The following is a 23,717-nucleotide window of genomic DNA, read 5'->3' on the forward strand; positions in this document are numbered from 1 at the left end:
ATGAGACGCTCCCGTTAAACGTCTGTTTGAAGCATATCTCTCCACTTTGTAACACCTACAAGCAATTCAGGAGAACCGAACTTTTTGACTCCACTAACTGCCTCAAGCAAAACTCTTGGACGTCTTTTAGAGAGTCTATGCTGCGAACTTTGCATATTTTTGAGAATCCAATGTTTAGCTGATCATGATAACTGCTCATTATTATCCACGTGAACACGACTGATTCTCTTCCTCAATGGAACGTCAGAGCTTTGTTTTCCAGGGACCGAAACTAATCGCGACACTCGCGTCTTCTGGAAATCCGGTTTATTTCAACCAATCAAAGACGACTTTGACATTCTCACAGGGTTTCCAGAAAAGTGTACGAAAAACATCAGACGTTTAGCCAACAGTCTGTGGGCGTGACGTCTGAGGCTGAGACTACTTCTGTCTTGACAATAGGGCCACATGGCCTCACCCACATCACATTCAATATCTTCTTTTGCAATGCACCTAAAAATCTTCTTGCATGCCTTATCCAACCTTGACATTCCTATGCACCTATCCGGTTGTGACAGTTTTTCTTGATTGCTAAAACACTATAACCAGGCTTTTGAACTAAAATTTCAAAACCATAACGGCATTTTTCAAGAAGCACACCCATTTTGCTGAACTATAAACACTGCTGCTTTACACATGAGTCAGATTTGGTGAACTGTTACTGCAAAACTCTACACACAAATCCCTACATTTCTCAGTGCTTACACCATGTGGTCATATAAAGCAATAGCATTCAATACTGTTCACTCAAGTCAGCACAGCTTAGGCTCAATTAGCAAACATTTACCAAGGTGGAAACAAAAAAGGCTAAATTTAACACATATCAATCAGATCCTTCAATAGATAGATAAAAGTGCCCGAATCTGTTCACTGAGCTTTGGAATAATGGATCCTCCTCATTGAGGAGGAGGAGAATGAGGAGGAAGAGGGAGAGGAAGAGGAGGAGGGAAAGAAGGAGGACGTGGTGAAGGAGGAGGAGGGAGAAGAAGGGCAAGAAGACAAGCAGTCTCAGATGAAATTCGAGCCACTTTAGTTGACCATGTCGATGTGAATGGTGGGAGGCTAAGCAATGAGTACAGAATAATTTGAGCAAAAAAAAATCTGCCAATGGAATCGCTTAAATTTGATGTGTTTTGTCTAAAAACTAGACTTATATTGTTAGGTAATTTGCTCATCAAGAAAATACATCTTGATTTAAGAATTTTTAGATATTTCTACTGAAAACAAGACCAAAAATACTAAGTAAGAAAGTCATTTTTTCCAGTGTATGACCTGCAGGTAATCTACAAACCTGGAAAAGAGTTGAAAATTGCAGATACGCTTAGCAGAGCCTACCTGGAGGAAGAAAGAGAACAACTTCTGGACAGAGACTTGGAAGTACATCAAATGTCAAAATGTCTGACTATTTCGGAGGGGAAATTGAGAGCTGACAAGCAAGCTACTGTAGCAGATAAAGAACTGCAGATGGCAGTAGAAAAAACAGGATGGCCTAAACAAATAAAAAGTGTACCACCTGCAATACGCAAGTACTGGACCTTCAAGGAAGAACTGACAATCTCAGAAGGACTGTTGTTCAAAAATACAAGACTGTAGCAAAAAGCTGAAATGCCGGAGAAGTGGTGTAGTGCAAAGAGTGAGCGAGAGATGTATTGTTCTGGCCAGGAATGGGAAAACAAATCGAAGATATAGTGCCAAAGTGTGCAATACCTTCAGAAGGAACAGAGACTTTTATAAAAGTGACACATTTTGGCATCGTGGTTGGGCCACCAAAATGTTATTCTTGCTAAAGCTCTAAGGACTTTATCTTTAGTTATTTGTTTGTTTAACACCTGCATTTTAATTGGTTTAAAAGAAAATTATTGTATTGTTTAATGAAAAAAAGAAGATGTGATGTATGTTGGTTCTTACCACTAGGTAGTGCTCTGTATTCAAGTATCCTGTGAAACAAAACATCAGAATAAGAAACTCAGTAGGAGTGAACAGTTCTTGTTTTCATTGATATCTTTGGACTCTTAAACTAGTAAGCATAAACAGCTAACAAGTGTAACCCCGTTTTTTAAAACAAGATCTCGTGCTTCGTGTTTACTACTGGAGGGAGCTACAAACAAGAGTTACCAAAATATATTACAAAAGTAAACGCAGCTATTCACTTACAGGTAAGTCATAGAAATATAACACAGATTGACCTGAACAGGTTTATCATGTTAGTAATCTAGTTTAGTAGGTAATATGTCAAACTGGTGTAAATTGGAGTGACTTAGGTTTAACCATACAGCCAAACAAAGACAACTATTCAAACCTTTATTTTTAAAAGTGCATGGTATGTTTTTTATAAATCAGGAAGGCCTAGGTGATATATTTTTACCATTTTTTTTTCTCAGCAATGTCATCCTTAAGTTGTAAGGAGTCCAAATATGACCCCATCCATCCGTTTGGCCCAACGACAGAATCCAAACGGCATGGCCGGTTTATAGCGCATTCGGTCTTTTCCGGTGCTTCCGGTTTTAACATTACGCAACTTTATAATCTGACTCCAAAGATATAAAACGTATTGTAATATGAATCAAATTGATGTAATTTTGGAATTTGGATAAACATTTGACCATTCTATTTACTCATGTTAACATTGGACTCATTCATTCGATTACCAATATCATATCAGCCCACACCGGCCGTTGTGTGGGTACTGAACACAAACTCGACCGTACTAGAGGTTGTAGCTAAAGCAATTTAACAAAGTCAATCTCTTGTTAAAAGGTCACCATATAGCTCTCAAAAATCGCCAATTAAATATAAAACATAAAACCATAATCCGAGGTTCAGTCTAGCTCCTTCTAGACGCATAATTACCAAATGCGATTACAAAACAACTTAGTTAAGGTTAAATAATTAATCTGACCATACAATAACTAGAGGTTATGGCTAAAGCAATTTAATGATACCGTTTCATGTTTACGTGCTCTCATTAAATAGTATCCATATAGCCCCCACAGTCGCTTACACCACTTAATGAATTATAACCAGAGGTTTAGCTTAGCTCCTTCTAGCTGCCTATAGTTAAATCATATGACTATATAACAACGTATAAAATAGATAATAGAACTATCACTCTGATAGTCCATGCGACTGCCCACCAACATAGTTAAGAGGCAGAATCTAATTAACATGAATTAACCCCGATCAAAGATTTGTGGTAACAAAGGATATCGTAATACTTTATAGTAACTTAGAAGAGTCAATGATACAGAGCAAATTAGAATGAATGCAAATGTAACAATTTATTAACCAGGTAGGAAAAACATAATTCAAAGCCAATTAATATATCCAATTCAAATACAAAAGAATAAAACGAAAAACCATTGCATACCTGGTAAGGAGATGAAGATCTGGTTACAGATTCCTCAAAATAAAATAAAAAGAAACATGATGCTGTATCAAAGATACAGCATCATGGGGGTACATTTCTAGATATCGAAAGTCCCGCCTAAATCTTCTACACATCTCCTTAAATAGCCAGAGAACAAAGCATTGTGATATGATATACTGATTGGTTCTTGTAAGCCCAGGGGTGTTGCCTAATATACATACAGTGGGTGATTGATCAACATGTCTAAGGTGGGAGTTGTCTCCCAACATCAGGTTAAGTTTACTTATTTATTGTCACAGATTAACATTGAATCCTGTTGTCATATTAATAAACCCAAATGTACCACTTGCATTAAAACACTTCATATAACACCAAACAAGACCAGTTTCAGATACATGTGTTTGCAGAATGTAGCATTCCATACACAGTTTGCTTTGAGAACATGAGGAGAGGGGGACGAGAAAGTGTGGTAGGGTGTGTGACTCTTCTGTCTCACACTTGGGGGGTAGATGTGAACTCTTTTAGAGAGGTCTCAGATGATAACTCAACAAGAATTAGGAAGCAGTTCCCTGTGGATTCAGCCATTTGCTGCTGGCTTTTGAAATACCTTTTGTGCAGGGTTTGGCACCACCTTACAGAAATCCGCCCTTTTGATGAAGTGGGATGAACAAAACATTCCCAATGAGATCAATATACAGTAAGGTGTTAGCTCTTGGTGGTGTCCAGTCTCTGTAGTGTCTCTAGTGTTCAAGTTAAGCTCAACCAGGCCTGTGTGCTTTGTTTGGTCATTCATTTACGAAACCACCTGCTCTTAGACGTTCTGATCGTTTGAAGAAAGTTGTCACCTCTGAAAGGTGAGGTCCTCGGATTCAGACATCATTAGGTGAATAAAGTTCATTTCATTAACAATACATCACTGTGTAAAACACCTGCACATCTTAAATGACCATTCATTGATTGAGCACTGATCAATATCAATAGGCTTGGTAACACTATAACATAATAGTTTGGGCAAACCATAAATAAAATAAAATAAAATAAAAACATTACACATGATAACTTGATGTGAAAAGGAGCAAGTGGTACGATAGGGTCAAATATATCTGATCTATAAAATTACCATCATTCTTTCCCACTGTTGTATTTGAAGTTGAATTCAAGGGTACCTGGTCTCTGGATATTGAAGGAGAGGATGCAAAAGATCAGGTTAAAACAATAAAAACATAACATTGGGGTATGCTTATTATAAAAAATAAAACGCAGAAAATGTTAAAATAACTTTCAGGTATGCATATTATAAGTTATATGAAAAATAAAAACAGAAATTGTTCAGGTATGCATATTATAGGTTGTATGAAAATAAAACCCAGAAAATGTTAAAATAATCTTCAAGTATGCATATTATAGATTATATGAAAAATAAAAAACAGAAATTGTTAAAATGATCTTCAGGTATGCATATTATAGATTGTATGAAAATAAAACCCAGAAAATGTTAAAATAACCTTCAGGAATGCATACATTGGGTAATGTAAAATAAAAAAATAAAAACCAGAAAGTGTTAAAATAACATTCAGGTATGCATATATTAGGTAAAAAACGGAATATGTTAAAGTAAAATGTGGTTATGCATACTATAGGGTGTATCGATAATAGTGATAGTAAAATATTGCTATAATAGATTTAGGTATGGGCATTGTAGACCATATATAATAATAATAATAATCATAATAGGCACATAATGTTGTAATCATTCCATACACGCATCTACAATGAATGTTTCGAGGGAACTCTGAATTTTCTAATATAAGCACCTTGTAGGCCTAAGATTAACTTAGAATATGTTCAGAACATGTTGAGTCCATGAGAACAATTGAAGATTCAGAATCTCATGTTAGATTTCTATGTGTGCAGGTATGTGCCTATGTGTATATGTATTTGTATGTGTATGTGTGTATAGGCATGTTAATGAGTATGTGTAGTCCATACACTTGAAGATTTAGAATCTCAGATTTCAATGTGTTAGCGTGTATAAGTAGGTGTGTGAGTGTAGAGATATGTGAATATTTGTATAGGTGTGTGTGTGATCTCTGATCTGTTGGCTAAGTCACATTTGATATTAGGAGTTGAGTAAATGGTTTGATTGATTCTTGACAATTGTCTGTGCTGTTATTTAGTGATAAGTTGAGGATCAGGGCGCCACTGGTCCTCACTTATGACAACAACTGTAAGATTATTGATTTGAGATTAAGACAGTAAGTTTGTTATTGCAATTAAAAACATAATTATCAAAGTGTGACTTTGCCATGTAAGTTTCTTATGAGTGTTGTAGTTTTGCTAATATGGGTGTGAATGATATCACTTTAGCATATGTGTTAGATTAGATGGCTCTGTTGGTGTAACAGGAGAATGTTGGTTTTAAGTGTAGTGTTCAGTTTGGAATATGTTGTGTGGTGCGTGGTGATAAACATGATAGTTTTAAATGTCTTACATACAGAGCAAATCAAATGTCAAAAATAATAGTAGTAAACTTAGAAAATTGCTCTTTATCAAGATTTCAGTAGACATTAAACTGATCAAACTTCTGAAAAGAAAACCCAAAACAGATGCTTAAATTCAGACAGTTTGAAATAATGACTAATTCTTGGTAAGTGAGTGTTTGCTATGCGATTTAATTTAACTGAGGCTATGTGTGAATACCATGCTGCAACAAAGGTGAGGAGGATAAATTGTGATGCAAATTTAGTCCTGTTGTTAAAACAGGGAGCCAGTTCAATATTATCGGTATGAGGTTGTAATCTGGCTCAATAAGTCTTCCAACACCAGTGTTTTTAGTTAGGAAACATGGTAAAAGTGCTACTGGATCCTGTTGTGAGGTAAAACATTATCATTAATGCAATTAACACATTGTAGCCACATGGCATTTTTGTGCTCCTCTTTAGGGTCTGACTGCAGCTATACAAGGAATAGCAGAGTTTACCACATAGGAGACAAATCCTTCAACATAGAAACACATACGAAACAAACAACTAGAATGTGTTCTATAGAAATATCAATGCCTTACGATCAATTACAAATCAGAAAATGTAAACGGATCACTGCAATGAGAATGTTAAACACATGCTAACTGGCTGTTAAGCCACACAAGCATGTGCCCAATCTGTATTGGATTAAAAATGGGTTAGTGATTTCCAGTTAAATGGGTTTGGTTTACTATCACAAGTGTCATGTAATATTTAAGTGTTAAAACATGGCAACATGTGACAGCACATTCCGCCCTTTTGACACTGCATAGTGGACCAATTCTGTGGGTTTGGCCTGTGCAAGTTATTCCATAGTACATTTAATGCACCACATTTTACCATCTGATGCCTGTTTGGCCATTATAATATAATGTATATTGCAACTTGATCACAATATAGATTATATTACATTAAAATAGTATAAATTAAAAATACTTTCATTACTGATCTCTTTTAAGGAACACCAGGCTGGTGTTTGTAATTTGCAAGATGTTACTGTATCAATGTGTTTGAATGTGAAAAGGTGTCAGCCCTGGACAGACTGGTGTGAGGAACAGTTTTTCATTGATTCATGCTAATGTATTTCTACAACAGTTTCAAGACTAAAAATTGTGTGGCCTTTCACATCTCTATAAAGCTGTACAAAACTGTCTTTAAACAATTTTCACCGACTCATAGGGAAAGACTAAGCCAAGAACTTTTAACAGTCCTGGTGTTTATCCAGTTCTTAAAGAACACTTAGATTGATTTACAGAAGGAAAAATATGGTTACAGACAAATGTCTCTCTTAAAAACAATGTTCTCTCTTGGGAACAATGGCCCGTTATCTGAGTGGGGGGTAAGCCCTTTCATCTCAGTTGGGTGTCTCACAGTGAGAGATAAGACCATTTGTGTTGGCCTAGAACAACATTGTATTTTCCTGCAACAATTTTAGGTTTTGCTTAATTGTATCTCATCAATGGAGGAATACTACATTGAATTAGAAGTTTGTAATTGTAATATGACTTACTGATTCCATTCTATCCTCATTCAACCCAGAGTGATCTTTTAGAAGGCTCACTCACAACAATTCATTTGAAATCATTTCCCCACTTGCTCCCTACTTGCTTAATGTCCAGCATTCAGTTACATTTCTCTATGCGTTGGGGATTTTTAAATCCAACAACGCTGCCTTCAATCATTCATACATTTCCTTCATTCTCCAGCTTGATTACAATATTACTTTAATTCATCAAATATAGATTGTACACTGGTGTTTGCAGCATTTAAAAACCTTACTATCTGTGCGCTTCTCACATTTCAATTGTCCAAGTCCTCCTTTCACATGCAAACACATTCATTGCATTGTAGTTTAAATCATCCAACATCATTTTTCAATTGTTAAAAGTTATTTTGGCACTCTTTCCAGGTTGTGCATTTACTGTCACAACATAAACAATTGTGTAGAATTTGGTGATTTAAATTTAGATTCTAGATGTTTTCCTTGTTTGAGGATCAGAGCAAATTTTGGATGATTTAACTCCAATTTAAGGCAATCTTTTGTTTTCCGTAGGCATGTAAACAAAAGATCTTAACAGAGCAAAGCAATTCATTCTTCATTTAACATCACACAGCATTTCCTAATAATGTGGTTTCATTTCATTCTTAAAGGCCCCACCGGATTTGATTTCCAGTCTAACATTAGGTATATTTACAACCTATTTCATAAATGAGGGATGTTTAAAACATTCCCTTAAACATTTTTAAAAGGCAAAGAAAAGATTGACTTACCACATCAGCTGAAGAAATAGAAGAAGATCAAACCTTTAGCTCCATGAAAAGACTCTTATTCTCCAGGGATCGAATCAGTCGTACTTTGTACATTTTGATAAGATTTCCACTGGTTGAATATCACGTCCCGGGAATCACCACTTTGTAAGGAGTCCAAATATGACCCCATCCATCCGTTTGGCCCAACGACAGAATCCAAACGGCATGGCCGGTTTATAGCGCATTCGGTCTTTTCCGGTGCTTCCGGTTTTAACATTACGCAACTTTATAATCTGACTCCAAAGATATAAAACGTATTGTAATATGAATCAAATTGATGTAATTTTGGAATTTGGATAAACATTTGACCATTCTATTTACTCATGTTAACATTGGACTCATTCATTCGATTACCAATATCATATCAGCCCACACCGGCCGTTGTGTGGGTACTGAACACAAACTCGACCGTACTAGAGGTTGTAGCTAAAGCAATTTAACAAAGTCAATCTCTTGTTAAAAGGTCACCATATAGCTCTCAAAAATCGCCAATTAAATATAAAACATAAAACCATAATCCGAGGTTCAGTCTAGCTCCTTCTAGACGCATAATTACCAAATGCGATTACAAAACAACTTAGTTAAGGTTAAATAATTAATCTGACCATACAATAACTAGAGGTTATGGCTAAAGCAATTTAATGATACCGTTTCATGTTTACGTGCTCTCATTAAATAGTATCCATATAGCCCCCACAGTCGCTTACACCACTTAATGAATTATAACCAGAGGTTTAGCTTAGCTCCTTCTAGCTGCCTATAGTTAAATCATATGACTATATAACAACGTATAAAATAGATAATAGAACTATCACTCTGATAGTCCATGCGACTGCCCACCAACATAGTTAAGAGGCAGAATCTAATTAACATGAATTAACCCCGATCAAAGATTTGTGGTAACAAAGGATATCGTAATACTTTATAGTAACTTAGAAGAGTCAATGATACAGAGCAAATTAGAATGAATGCAAATGTAACAATTTATTAACCAGGTAGGAAAAACATAATTCAAAGCCAATTAATATATCCAATTCAAATACAAAAGAATAAAACGAAAAACCATTGCATACCTGGTAAGGAGATGAAGATCTGGTTACAGATTCCTCAAAATAAAATAAAAAGAAACATGATGCTGTATCAAAGATACAGCATCATGGGGGTACATTTCTAGATATCGAAAGTCCCGCCTAAATCTTCTACACATCTCCTTAAATAGCCAGAGAACAAAGCATTGTGATATGATATACTGATTGGTTCTTGTAAGCCCAGGGGTGTTGCCTAATATACATACAGTGGGTGATTGATCAACATGTCTAAGGTGGGAGTTGTCTCCCAACATCAGGTTAAGTTTACTTATTTATTGTCACAGATTAACATTGAATCCTGTTGTCATATTAATAAACCCAAATGTACCACTTGCATTAAAACACTTCATATAACACCAAACAAGACCAGTTTCAGATACATGTGTTTGCAGAATGTAGCATTCCATACACAGTTTGCTTTGAGAACATGAGGAGAGGGGGACGAGAAAGTGTGGTAGGGTGTGTGACTCTTCTGTCTCACACTTGGGGGGTAGATGTGAACTCTTTTAGAGAGGTCTCAGATGATAACTCAACAAGAATTAGGAAGCAGTTCCCTGTGGATTCAGCCATTTGCTGCTGGCTTTTGAAATACCTTTTGTGCAGGGTTTGGCACCACCTTACAAAGTACTGCGATGACTGAAATGCTTCAGTGTTCGATCTGTCTGGATGTGTTCAATGATCCAGTCAGCACTCCATGTGGACACAACTTCTGTAAGATCTGCCTGAAGAAATGTTGGGACAACAGTCAGGACTGCAGCTGTCCAAATTGTAGAGAAACATTCAAGCAAAGACCTGAACTCAAGATTAATACAACACTCAGAGATCTTGTGGATGAACATAAGAAGAAAACTGCAGAGAAACCTGAAGTCCTCTGTGACATCTGTGAGGAAGTAAAGCTGAAGGCTGTGAAGTCCTGTCTGGTGTGTCAGAGCTCTTACTGTGAAACTCATCTGGGCCGTCATTTGAGAGTGCCAGGTTTACAGAAACACAAACTGATCGATCCTGTGAATAATCTGCAGGATTATATATGTCTGAAACATGAGAGACCTCTGGAGCTCTTCTGTAGAGATGATCAGACATGTGTGTGTCTCATCTGTACTGTCACAGATCACAAGAATCACAACACTGTGACTTATGAAGAGGAGATTGCGGAGAAGAAGGTGAGATTTACTGCTAAATTAAATTTTTGGGATGAACTGTTCCTTTACACTGCCTTTAAAATACTCAAACAAGGCAGTGTTGTTAAAATGTATCTGTGTTGTTCTTTCTATAGATTGAGCTGTTGAAGAGACAGACAGACGTGCAGCAGAAGATCCAAGACAGAATCAAAAAGATTCAAGATATCAAACATTCAGCAGAACTCAGAAGAGTGAGTTTAAAAACTATTGAAGAAGTTCAATGTTTAATATTTTATGTTTTAATTAGATTTTTCAATAAAGTTGCTGAATTGAACATTAAAATGCAGTTTGTTGATTGATGTGTCAGAGAAACACAGAGAAGGAGCAAGCAGCCAGCGTGAATATCTTCACTGATCTCATCAGATCCATTGAGAGAAGTCAGTCTGAACTGATGAAGATGATGGAGGAGAGACAGAAAGCAGCAGAGAAACAGGATGAAGATCTCATTAAAGATCTGGAGCAGGAGATCACTGAGCTGAAGAGAAGAAACACTGAGCTGGAGAAGATCACAAACACTGAAGATCATCTACACATCATACAGGTCACTGAATCTCTCATGAGGTTTTTCTCTTCTGTGAGTTTCTCTGCTGATGTTCTTCTTTCTTATGCTGTAGATTCACTCATCCATCTGTAGGCCTTTAAACATCAAGAACTGGCCTGAGATCAGTACGAAGACTCATGTGAGTGTGGAGGAGACGATGAGATCTTTGACTCAACTGCAGGAGACTCTACATGAGAAACTTGGTAAAGCCGGTAAGTAAAGATCAGATATACTATCTAGGGATTTTCAAAGTTTTGGACCTTGGTTCTTATGTTTTTCTTGGGCAGAGTAGCTCAGTTGGTGGAGCATTGCATTAGAAGTGTAAAGGTTATGATTTTTTGATTTCCAGAGAACACAGCAAAGTGTTAAATTAATACTGCTTGGTGTATATATAATACACACAGTGTTGTTAAATTAACACTGAATCAGTACATTGTTGTATTCTTCATATGAACTATTGTTGTGTTTTAGATAAAAAGTACAAACTTTAAACAATACTATTTCTTCTAAATATCATACAGTACTGGCTTAAGCTCTAAGAGAGTCCATCCACAATTTTGTGTATATCATTTAAACAAAAAAAGCAAAATCTATCTTTCGTGGGTCATATAGAGTAGCGCTGCTTGGTCTAAAGTTTGGTTTTGTCTACATTTATCCTGCTGTACAACTAGCAATAATTCAGCATAAAAGTTTGACAACTTTTTAGATTCGGTAGCTACTGTATCTACTGTAATTACATATATAAATTCATGTGAACGATGTGATGTTTTATTGTCATTTGTCTGTATAGTGTTGAAGAAGATCCAGCAGTATGCAGGTACAGTGTGACATCTGATCTGTTCACTCATACTACAATAGTTTACATTTATATACTGAAATATTTCTGACAGTTTGATTAAATATCACAAACATCATTATCACAAAGTGTTGTGAAGTTGTGATTTATATTCTCTGATCTCTCTCAGTGGATGTGACTCTGGATCCTGATACAGCAAATCCATATCTTACATTGTCTGATGATAAGAAACAAGTGAAATATGGAGACATTAGGCGTGATCTTCCATACAACCCAAAGAGGTTTGATATGTATTATAATGTCCTGGGTAATGAGGGATTCTCATCAGGGAGATTTTATTATGAGGTTGAGGTGAAAAGAAAGACTGAATGGCAGTTAGGTGTGGTCAGAGAATCTGTTAATAGAAAGGAAAAGGCCACACTGACACCAGCGAATGGATTCTGGACTGTGTGGATGAGGAATGAAAATGAATATAGAGCTTGTGCTGATCCTGTTGTCTTTCTGTCAGTGAAAGTGATACCACAGAAGGTGGGTGTGTTTGTGGATTATGAGGAGGGTTTGGTCTCCTTTTATGAAGTGGTATCCAGATCTCATATCTACTCTTTCACTGGTCAATCTTTCAATGAGAAACTTTATCCAGTTTTGAACCCATGTGACAATGAAAATGGTAAAAACTTAGTCCCAATGATTATTACACCTGTCCATTACAATCAGTAAATGAACAACCTCATATATATTTAAATATGCCAAAAATAATTTTGCAGATCTCATACTCTCACTAAAATGTTTACTCAATAGCATTGTATGAATATAAGTTAGTCAGTTTAGGTCAATTAAAATATGATTCATTCTTGATTCAACTTGTTCAGGTTGTACATGTAATGAAAGTGAAGTTACTTGGATTAATAAATAATAAATTTGTGTCCTAAAAACCAATGGGCATTAATTGAATATTCATAAATGGCTCATTTTAGGTTAATTAAAATATTATACATTTACAAACAGATGTATTTTAGTTTTATTGAAGAAATGTAACTTGTTTAGGTTCATGTATGAGAGAAAAGTTACAGTTAAGTTGTCAGGAAACGGACTCAGAGTCAAGTGCAAGTTAAATAGTTTATTTAGAAAAATATAGAAAACAGGAGAGCAAGTCACTGGTAGATCCACACACGGCGATCACTCCCACAGTAGGGGAGAGTGAGTCGGCGCTACACAATAATTCAGTACAGATCCAAAGGAAGAGAGAGCCACCCACGCGCTCCGTCGAGAACGCCAGCACTGTCACCACACTCAACAGAGGGATAAAACACGCCGCCCTGAAGGTGGATGACAGGCGGAGATGGAAGTCCAAGTTCTCAGACGGGTAATCCACTGTGTAATCCAGATGTAGAAGGACCACCCGGAAACCACTGGTCACCGCCTAAAAACGAAGCGAACCAGCGGTTCCGAGAAACAACAGTCGTTAGAGTCAATATAATCCACAAGGTAAAATGGGTGAACTCCACTCACGGGTGAAGATGCAAACCGGAGAGAGGGAGACAGCTGGTATACCGCCTAGAAACGAAGCGAACCAGCTGTATCGAGAGACAAACAAAGTCAGTATAATCCAAGCTCCTACAAGCGAGTGGTCCGGGTGAAGACGCGTCCCCGAACGCCGAAACCAAACCTGGGGTAACACAGGAGAAGACAGAGAGCGACTGACAAGACAAGGCAGGGCAGCAGGACTGTGATAAAACAATGAGCGCGCAATAAAGGACAGGATTACGTGCACAATCGGTGAACAATCAACTGAAACAAGGGGGCGGAGTTAGTGAACACACGAGGAACCGGCACCACAGGTAAACAACACACACACACAGATCACACAGCCATCGATCACCCAGCAGTCATGACAGTAGCCCCCCCTCCACGACCGGCACCAGACGGACCGGGGGACTCACCCTGTCGCCGACGGAGGTCCTCGATCAGCCCAGGATCCAGCAAATCCCGACCCGGAACCCAGCTCCTCTCATCAGGACTGTATCCTTCCCAATCCACTAAATACTGAAATCCTCTGCCCCTGCGGCGGGAGTCTAGTAACCTCTTAACAGTGTAGACAGGGGCACCATCCACTAGACGAGGGGCGGGGGGATTGGGGGCAGAGACAGGGGGGTTATAGCGAGCAAACATCACAGGTTTAACCTTGGATACATGAAAAACAGGGTGAACCCGACCAAGAGAAAGGGGTAACTTAAGCTTAATCGTCACCGGATTAATGACCTTAGAAATACTGTATGGCCCAATGAATCTCGGAGCCAGCTTACGAGAAGGCTCACGGAGAGACAGATCCTTGGTAGAAAGCCATACCTTTTGACCACAAACGTAACGGGGTGGAGGTCGCCGATGACGATCAGCTGCAGCTTTGGTTCGTCTGGAATTAGATAATAACAGTGTCTTAGCTCTCCTCCAGGTGCGTCTGCACCTGCGTACGAAAGCTAACGCAGACGGAACCGCTGCCTCGGGCTCCTGTGATGGAAACAGGGGAGGTTGATAACCGATGGAAAGTTCAAACGGGGACAAATTGGTAGACGTAACGGGAAGAGAATTATGAGAATACTCAACCCACGGGAGCTGATCGCACCAGGAATTCGGATATTGTGACGACAGACAGCGGAGCGTTCTACCGAGATCCTGATTAGCCCGTTCGCATTGCCCATTGGTCTGCGGGTGATAACCAGAAGACAAGCTGGCCGTGGCGCCAATTTGTCTACAAAACTCCTGCCAAAAACGAGAGATGAACTGAGGACCCCTATCTGACACTACGTCAGTCGGAATACCATGTAACCGAAAAACGTGATTAATCAAAACCTGAGCCATCTCTTTTGCAGAAGGTAGCTTGGGCAGGGGAATGAAATGAACCGCCTTCGAAAAACGATCCACCACAGTTAGAACAACAGTGTTACCATTAGATGCCGGTAAGCCGGTGACAAAATCAAGAGCTATATGAGACCAGGGGCGGGAGGGCACGGGCAAAGATTTAAGCAGACCAGCGGGTGGTAAATTAGATGCTTTATTACGGGCACAAACCGAACAGGCTAATACAAACTGTCTGACGTCAGTGGACATAGAAGGCCACCAAAAACGCTGACGGACGGCAGCCAACGTTCTCCGAATACCTGGATGGCCGACAAATTTGGACTCGTGACCCCACCGGATGACATCGGAACGTAACCGCTCAGGAACCCATAGGCGACCCGCTGGACACCCCTCCGGAATTTCCCCCTCCCGGCCGGCCTCTCTCACCCGCTGTTCGATTCCCCATACGAGGGCGCCGACCACCCTCCCCTCCGGGAGAATGGTCTCCGTCCTCTCCGAATCGGACTTTTCGAACAGACGGGAGAGAGCATCAGGTTTGGTATTTTTCGAGCCAGGCCGGTACGAGAGGGTGAAGTTGAAACGATCAAAGAAGAGTGCCCAACGAGCCTGCCTAGATGTTAGTCTTCTGGCCGAACGGATATATTCAAGATTCTTATGATCCGTCCAGACCAGAAAGGGCTCCGAGGTTCCCTCCAACCAGTGACGCCATTCACCCAAAGCGAGTCTAACCGCCAACAGCTCCCGATTCCCTATGTCGTAATTACGTTCTGCTGGGTTTAACCGGTGAGAGAAAAAAGCACACGGATGTACTTTCCCATCAATAGACGATCGCTGTGATAAGACGGCGCCTACCCCGACATCAGATGCATCCACTTCCACTATAAATTGTTTAGCCGGATCGGGAATAGAGAGGACAGGCGCAGAGATGAACCGGGATTTTAACACATCAAAGGCCTCCTGAGCCTCTCTACTCCAACGGAAACATACATTAGGTGAAGTGAGAGCGGTGAGAGGCTTAGCGATCTGACCAAAATTTCTGATGAAACGCCGATAAAAATTGGCGAACCCCAGAAATCGCTGAAGCTCCTTCCGAGTGTCGGGTACTGGCCAATCGGCAACCGTCTTAACCTTAGCGGGATCGGGACGAATTTCTCCCTCGGCAATGACAAAACCCAGAAACGAAACCGACTTTTTGTGGAACTCGCACTTCTCCGCCTTAACGAATAGCTGATTCTCTAATAGCCGTTGTAAAACCATGCGAACGTGCTGAGTGTGTATCTGCATGGAGGGAGAAAAGATGAGAATGTCATCGAGATACACAAAGACAAATCTGTTAATCATGTCACCCAGCACTTCATTGACCATGGTCTGGAAGACAGCTGGAGCGTTACAAAGACCGAACGGCAGAACGGAATATTCCCAGTGTCCAGAAGGTGTATTAAAGGCTGTCTTCCACTCATCGCCCTCTCTAATACGTACCAAGTGATAAGCGTTGCGCAGATCTAATTTGGTAAATACGCGCGCTCCCTGTAATAACTCGAATGCTGATGACATTAAAGGCAAGGGGTACTAATTCTTAACAGTAATGTCATTCAGCCCTCGATAATCAATGCACGGACGAAGAGACCCGTCTTTCTTCTTTACAAAGAAAAATCCAGCACCAGCTGGAGACGAGGAGCGGCGAATGAGACCGGCTTTAAGAGCGTCATTAATGTATTTATCCATAGCCTCTCTTTCTGGTTTAGCTAGGGAAAATATGCGACCCTTAGGCGGAGAAGTGTTGGGAAGTAGTTTAATCTCGCAATCATACGACCGATGAGGAGGCAGAGAAGTAGCCCGGGACTTACTGAAAACCTGATACAGATCCGAGTACTCCGCCGGGACCCCTGAGAGATCGATAGCCGGGACCTGCGAGACAGAACAAGAGACAAGAGAGGGAGCAGGACCAAGACAAGAAACATAACACGAAGACTTCCATGATAACACAACATTGTTCTGCCAATCAACGTGAGGATTATGTTTGGATAGCCAGTCATGACCTAAAATGACTGGCGATTGTGAATCCTCTAAGATGTAAAATTCAATCTCCTCACGATGATTGCCAGAAACAAACAAACTCACAGGGGGTGTGCGGTGCGTGATCACAGCCATATGCTGGCCCTTCAATGTCCAGGCAGACAAAGGAGAGGAGAGAGGGATGAATGGAATACCCCAGGACTTGGCCAACCCAGCATCCAAAAGACACGCCTCCGCACCGGAATCCAGCAACGCCTGTGACGAGAAAGAGTTAATCATGACAGGTAGTGTGGTGCTGCTTACGGGAGATTTAAATGACGATGCGCCCACCGAGACTCCCAGGTTCATCGGCGGGCGTGAGCTTTTACCGGACAGGTGGCCGCCAGATGCCCGGCTTGCCACAATACAAACAGAGGCCATTAGATAGCCGACGACTTCTCTCTCCAGCAGAAATTCGGAACTTGCCCAGCTGCATAGGCTCCTCGGAGGGCGTCTCTGAAGCGATCTCCCCTGGTTCTGACATCAGGTGGCGAAATGAGCGACGCAGATCTCTCTGCCGATGGCGAGACTCGACCCTCAGAGCCAGATCGATGGCAGCTTCCAGGGACGTGGGTGGCTCCCTCAGTGCAATCTCGTCTTGAATACCTGGCGTGAGACCCTCGAGGAACTGTGCTCTTAATGCCGCGTCATTCCAGTTGCAGCAAATAGCGAGCGTTTTGAATCGTATGGCAAAATCTGTCACAGAGTCATTACGTTGCCGTAATCTCACCAACTCAGCCGCTGCCATGTCTCCCTTGAGTGAGCGGTCAAACAGTTTTAACATCTCCTCCTCGAGAGCCTCAAATGAGAAAGTAAAAGGAGCTTTAGCCCCCCAGGCGGCCATACCCCAGTCTCTCGCCCTTCCAGTGAGTAATGTCAGGACATAGGCCACCTTGGAAGTGGATGAAGAAAATCGACGGGGCTGGAGCGCGAAGACGAGAGAGCACTGCTGTAAAAAGGGTCTGCAGGTGTTGGGATCGCCATTGTAGGTGGGGGGTGTAGCCGTGTGTGGCTCCCGTTCAAATGAAGCGGCTTCCCCGGATGAGGTTGAGGCTTCATGGCGAGGAGTCACTTGGTCCAAGCGATTGCTGAGCTCTTTCAGTTGCTCAGACAGGATGCTGAAATCTCTGGCAGCAGCAGACAATAACGACGAATGTTGGTCGATGGCCGCCCCCTGCTGGTGAAGGGCGGTCTGTACCTCCAGACTCTCTAAACTTGCTGACTCCATTTTTGGCGCGCTCATCTGTCAGGAAACGGACTCAGAGTCAAGTGCAAGTTAAATAGTTTATTTAGAAAAATATAGAAAACAGGAGAGCAAGTCACTGGTAGATCCACACACGGCGATCACTCCCACAGTAGGGGAGAGTGAGTCGGCGCTACACAATAATTCAGTACAGATCCAAAGGAAGAGAGAGCCACCCACGCGCTCCGTCGAGAACGCCAGCACTGTCACCACACGCAACAGAGGGATAAAACACGCCGCCCTGAAGGTGGATGACAGGCGGAGATGGAAGTCCAAGTTCTCAGACGGGTAATCCACTGTGTAATCCAGATGTAGAAGGACCACCCGGAAACCACTGGTCACCGCCTAAAAACGAAGCGAACCAGCGGTTCCGAGAAACAACAGTCGTTAGAGTCAATATAATCGACAAGGTAAAATGGGTGAACTCCACTCACGGGTGAAGATGCAAACCGGAGAGAGGGAGACAGCTGGTATACCGCCTAGAAACGAAGCGAACCAGCTGTATCGAGAGACAAACAAAGTCAGTATAATCCAAGCTCCTACAAGCGAGTGGTCCGGGTGAAGACGCGTCCCCGAACGCCGAAACCAAACCTGGGGTAACACAGGAGAAGACAGAGAGCGACTGACAAGACAAGGCAGGGCAGCAGGACTGTGATAAAACAATGAGCGCGCAATAAAGGACAGGACTACGTGCAATATAAAGGGAAAGGTAAACGAGACACCACCGGTGAACAATCAACTGAAACAAGGGGGCGGAGTTAGTGAACACACGAGGAACCGGCACCACAGGTAAACAACACACACACACAGATCACACAGCCATCGATCACCCAGCAGTCATGACATAAGTTACTTGGATTAATAAATAAAATGTGTGCCCTAACCCTGCCTGCATGCTGCATGTGTCCTTACAGCAAGGTAAAATTCTTGAATTTATTTAAAGAAACAAGGTTTGTATCAATGTTTTTTTATTTACAATTTGTTTCTAAAAGCAACGTGAGATCACTGGATTATTAACTTTACAGTTTTCCACAGTTGCTAAAACACATTTCTTGGAACTATTGCCCACTTTCTCAAAACCTTTAACACAACAAAATCTTTAAATAACATTCACATAACCTCTGACTCGACTGGCAAAACCAACAATCGCCTCGAAATCATTTCAACAATGCTTTCCCATATGGAAAAATATATTTTTCAAATAAAATTTAAATATATTTCAAATTATACATAAAATACATGTAGCCTACTGCAATATGTTTACAAAAAATGTATTTCACCAATATATTTCTTGGCCATTATTTTGAAGTGTAATTTAAAAATAAATATATTTTAAAGTATTTATTAACGTTGCACTGGAAAAAAACCTTTATGTTTCAAACTTGTAAACTTAACAGCTGTGAAAAGATTAAAATTAAATAATTTGCAACTGGGAACTTTTTTGTTCCCATTTGACAATCAAACAAAACAAAAAACACTGACAATAGACGCCGCAAATAAACACTTATCACTGGGCCCGTAATTCTGTTACCTAAAGTGTGATGAGGAAGACAATAATGGGGATAATGATGATATATCAAAATGATAACCTTTAATAACAGAGTTATGAAAAGGTACAGAGTAAACATTAACGATAATGGACAAAGACTGGAACAAAGGCAGGGGAATATATAAGGACTTAAGACAACTAAACAAGAAACAGGTGAGGAGGATTAATAAACATTGATGACTAATAAAACAATGAGGAAACAAAAATTGAGAATTAAGATCAAATAAACTAACACTCCAATATTTTTTGCCTTATGCATGAGATGTTCAGCCAGTGGTACTGTACATATGCGTAAGATGGAATTTGGAAAAGCTCTGACATGACTCAAATATTGGCTTTATTTTCTGCACATATGATTGTAAGTTTGCCTCTGTGCAGAATACAATTACATCTCTACAGAAACGAGCACTGGTGTGTTGTGTGGTTTCTAGGCTTTAACTTACATGTCATCTGGACTCAAATAAAAAATGTCATTGGGTATTTCTCCAGCACTCATAAACATGCAGCTTTGTGATTTAAACCTGCAGAAGATTAACCTGATTTCACAAAAATGTAATATACAATGTGTTTGTTGTCCGCTAGGTGGCACTGTGTGATGAAATAAGAAATCACAGAAAGATTGCATATTTAATAAAGCAAAATAAACAACTGTAAACACTGTTCTTATCAAATTAATTTACTTTTAATAGCACGTGTAAATATTAAATCACTGTCCTGTTATTAATGTAAACATATTGGAAAGCCTTCATATAAAATACTGAAGAAACATTGTCCAATAACTTAAGTAGTCCAATTTTAGTCAAATAGTGTAGTGGTTTAAAAAAGACAGAAGTGCAAGGAATCAATTTGGATTAAATTATTAATTTGTGATGTTAATACAGAAATCATTCTGAGTAAATCTCTGACACAATTAAAAGATAAACTCACAATGAGGTCTGGAGACGCTTAACAATAAACTTGTTGTAAATCTGATGATGTCTCTTCTGATAAAACACTCTCAATACAGACGACACACATACACAACAAATAGAGAGATTATAAGAAGTGTTTATACATTTCTTATACATCTTTGTTTATTTATTTATTTTCATTGCAAGAGAAAAGAATGCAAATACAAAATATCACTGCATTGACATACAACAAAATAAGAGGAAAAAAAACACAAATAATTCTTTAAGTATAATATCATCATAAGCCTTATTAAAATTATTATTATTATTATTTTTATTATCAGTGTGTTTAAGAGATTTAATAATAAGCTAAATCTCTGCAAGGAAGACATCAAATCTATGTAATGTATTGAGAAATTTGTATATAAAAAATGTACAATGCAAAAAACATGGACATGGTTACTACAAAAAAAAAACTCTTTCAGTGAGAATTTAAAATTATCTTATATAAAAGAAGATAAATAACTTAAATTCTTCTAAAGAGACTTAATCTTATTAATCTTTGTGTAAATATTATGGGTGGGGTTATGACATCACTGTAGTGTTAGAGAAAGTACAACTAGTTAACAGTGATAGAGGTCTTACCTATCTAAACTATCTGTCTTTAATCTAACAACAGAATATTTCTTCAGTCATTGTAAGAGGAAACGCAGTTGATATTCACTCAAAGGTAAGTTACAGAAATATAACTCAGATTAACTTAACAGGTTAATAATGTTAGTGATCTAGCGCTTTGAGCACTGGAAAAGCGCTATATAAATGTAACTAATTATAAATTTATATATATATAAAATTTTTTTTTATAAAATTTTGTCACATGGGTTGAAAAAAATAAACAAAACAGAAAAATATTTTATATAAACAGCAGTTTAAAGTTCAAAGAGTTTCAGTGACTTTTATTACAATCACTATTTATCAAGAACCAAATTTCACCTCACCTTTTTCAAAGTTACATTTTATTTAATATAATCATTTTAAAATACAATGAAACATTTTTTCAGCAATGTCATCCTTTAGTACTGCGATATCTGAAAGGCATCAGTGTTCAATCTGTCTGGATGTGTTCAATGATCCAGTCAGCTCTCCATGTGGACACAACTTCTGCAAGATCTGCCTGAAGAAATATTGGGAAAACAGTTTATACTCCAGATGTCCAAATTGTAACAAAACATTTAAGAAGAGACCTGAACTCAAGATTAATAAAACACTCAGAGGTCTTGTGGATGAACATAAGAAGAAAACTGCAGAGAAACCTGAAGTCCTCTGTGACATCTGTGATGAAGTAAAACTGAAAGCTGTGAAGTCCTGTCTGGTGTGCCAGAGCTCTTACTGTGAAACTCATCTGGAGTCTCATATGAGAGTGACAGGTTTACAGAAACACAAACTGATTGATCCTGTGAATAATCTGCAGGATTATATTTGTCTGAAACATGAGGTACCTCTGGAGCTCTTCTGTAGAGATGATCAGACATGTGTGTGTCTCATCTGTACTGTCACAGATCACAAGAATCACAACACTGTGACTTATGAAGAGGAGATTGCGGAGAAGAAGGTGAGATTTACTACAAAATTACATTTTTGGGATGAACTGTTCCTTTACACTGCCTTTAAAATACTCAAACAAGGCAGTGTTGTTAAAATGTATGTGTGTTGTTCTTTCTATAGATTGAGCTGTTGAAGACACAGACAGACGTGCAGCAGAAGATCCAAGACAGAATCAAAAAGATTCAAGATATCAAACATTCAGCAAAACTCAGAAGAGTGAGTTTAAAAACAATTGAAGAAGTTCAATGTTTAATATTTTATGTTTTAATTAGATTTTTCAATAAAGTTGCTGAATTGAACATTAAAATGCAGTTTGTTGATTGATGTGTCAGAGAAACACAGAGAAGGAGCAAGCAGCCAGCTTGGAGATCTTCACTGATTTCATCAGATCCATTGAGAGATGTCAGTCTGAAATAATGAAGATGATGGAGGAGAAGCAGAAAGCAGCAGAGAAACAGGATGAAGATCTCATTAAAGATCTGGAGCAGGAGATCACTGAACTGAAGAGAAGAAACACTGAGCTGGAGAAGATCACAAACACTGAAGATCATCTACACATCATACAGGTCACTGAATCTCTCATGAGGTTTATCTCTTCTGTGTGTTTCTCTGCTGATGTTCTTCTTTCTCCTGCTGTAGATTCACTCATCCATCTGTAGGCCTTTAAACATCAAGAACTGGCCTGAGATCAGTATGAAGACTCATGTGAGTGTGGAGGACACACTGAGATCTTTGACTCAACTGCAGGAGACTCTTCATGAGAAACTTGGTGAAACTGGTAGGAGACTATTTTGAAGATAATACAAAAATTGTTTGTGTGCTTTTTATATAAGCTTTAAGTTTATAACTGTTTATAATTGCGTAAATTCATTTAAAATGTGATGATGTTTTTGTGTTATTTGTCTGTACAGTGTTGAAGAAGATGCAGCAGTATGCAGGTACAGTGTGACATCTGAACTCTTCACTCACAATAGTTTAGATTTATATACTGACAGATCATTCATGTGTAACAGTTTGATTAAACACTGTATTAAATATCACAAACATCCTCATCACAAAGTGTTTGTATTGTGAAGTTGTGATTTATATTCTCTGATCTCTCTCAGTGGATGTGACTCTGGATCCTGATACAGGAAATCCATTTCTCATCCTGTCTGATGATAACAAACAAGTGAGAGATGGAGACATGAAGCATAAACTCCCAGACAACCCAAAGAGATTTGAAAATTATGCTAATGTCCTGGGAAAGCTGGGATTCTCATCAGGGAGATTTTATTTTGAGGTTCAGGTGAAGGGAAAGACTGCCTGGACTTTAGGTGTGGTCAGAGAATCTGTTAATAGAAAAGAAAAGGCCGCACTGACACCAGCGAATGGATTCTGGAGTGTAATTTTGAGGAACGAAAATGAATATAAAGCTTGTGCTGGTCCCTCTGTCTCTCTGTCTCTGAAAGTAAAACCACAGAAGGTGGGTGTGTTTGTGGATTATGAGGAGGGTTTGGTCTCCTTTTATGATGTGGAGTCCAGATCTCATATCTACTCTTTCACTGGTCAATCTTTCAATGAGAAACTTTATCCATATTTTAGTCCATGTAACAATAATAAAGGTAAAAACTCAGCCCCACTGATCATCACACCTGTTAATAACAATCAATAAATTTACCAACCAAAAGTAGAATAC

General features: G+C 39.2%; 2 protein-coding genes across 3 annotated transcripts; both read left to right on the forward strand.

Annotated features, from left to right (window-relative positions):
- Positions 1–2,008: 2,008 nt before the first annotated feature.
- On the forward strand, positions 2,009–11,873 carry LOC135773363 (E3 ubiquitin/ISG15 ligase TRIM25-like). The gene is made up of 7 exons (XM_073812779.1): positions 2,009–2,195; positions 2,421–2,433; positions 9,949–10,486; positions 10,600–10,695; positions 10,812–11,045; positions 11,119–11,257; positions 11,836–11,873. Exons 2-7 carry the CDS (start codon positions 2,423–2,425, stop codon positions 11,871–11,873), a joined length of 1,056 nt encoding a protein of 351 aa, XP_073668880.1. The 5' UTR covers positions 2,009–2,195; positions 2,421–2,422.
- LOC135774971 (E3 ubiquitin-protein ligase TRIM39-like) lies at positions 11,850–23,717 on the forward strand. 2 transcript variants are annotated; one of them, XM_065284990.2, is made up of 8 exons: positions 11,850–11,862; positions 12,011–12,122; positions 21,496–22,046; positions 22,160–22,255; positions 22,372–22,605; positions 22,679–22,817; positions 22,951–22,977; positions 23,146–23,717. In XM_065284990.2, exons 2-8 carry the CDS (start codon positions 12,083–12,085, stop codon positions 23,691–23,693), a joined length of 1,635 nt encoding a protein of 544 aa, XP_065141062.1. In that variant the 5' UTR covers positions 11,850–11,862; positions 12,011–12,082; the 3' UTR covers positions 23,694–23,717. The 2 variants fall into 2 exon arrangements, with proteins under 2 accessions (XP_065141062.1, XP_065141071.1); XM_065284999.2 differs by lacking the exons at positions 11,850–11,862; positions 12,011–12,122 and adding an exon at positions 20,946–21,164.

This window comes from Paramisgurnus dabryanus, chromosome 19 (assembly GCF_030506205.2).
Source record: "Paramisgurnus dabryanus chromosome 19, PD_genome_1.1, whole genome shotgun sequence".
NCBI lineage: Eukaryota > Metazoa > Chordata > Actinopteri > Cypriniformes > Cobitidae > Paramisgurnus > Paramisgurnus dabryanus.

What these genes read in the sequence shown, in the direction of transcription:
- LOC135773363 (XM_073812779.1), top strand. An exon ending in ATTCAGCAGAACTCAGAAGA is followed by an intron (nt 10,696 to 10,811) that starts GTGAGTTTAAAA and finishes TTGATGTGTCAG; the next exon opens with AGAAACACAGAGAAGGAGCA. An exon ending in TGAGAAACTTGGTAAAGCCG is followed by an intron (nt 11,258 to 11,835) that starts GTAAGTAAAGAT and finishes TTGTCTGTATAG; the next exon opens with TGTTGAAGAAGATCCAGCAG.
- LOC135774971 (XM_065284990.2), top strand. Translation starts at nt 12,083, where the DNA reads ATGGAGACATTAGGCGTGATCTTCCATACAACCCAAAGAG. An exon ending in AGGAGATTGCGGAGAAGAAG is followed by an intron (nt 22,047 to 22,159) that starts GTGAGATTTACT and finishes TTCTTTCTATAG; the next exon opens with ATTGAGCTGTTGAAGACACA. An exon ending in TGAGAAACTTGGTGAAACTG is followed by an intron (nt 22,818 to 22,950) that starts GTAGGAGACTAT and finishes TTGTCTGTACAG; the next exon opens with TGTTGAAGAAGATGCAGCAG.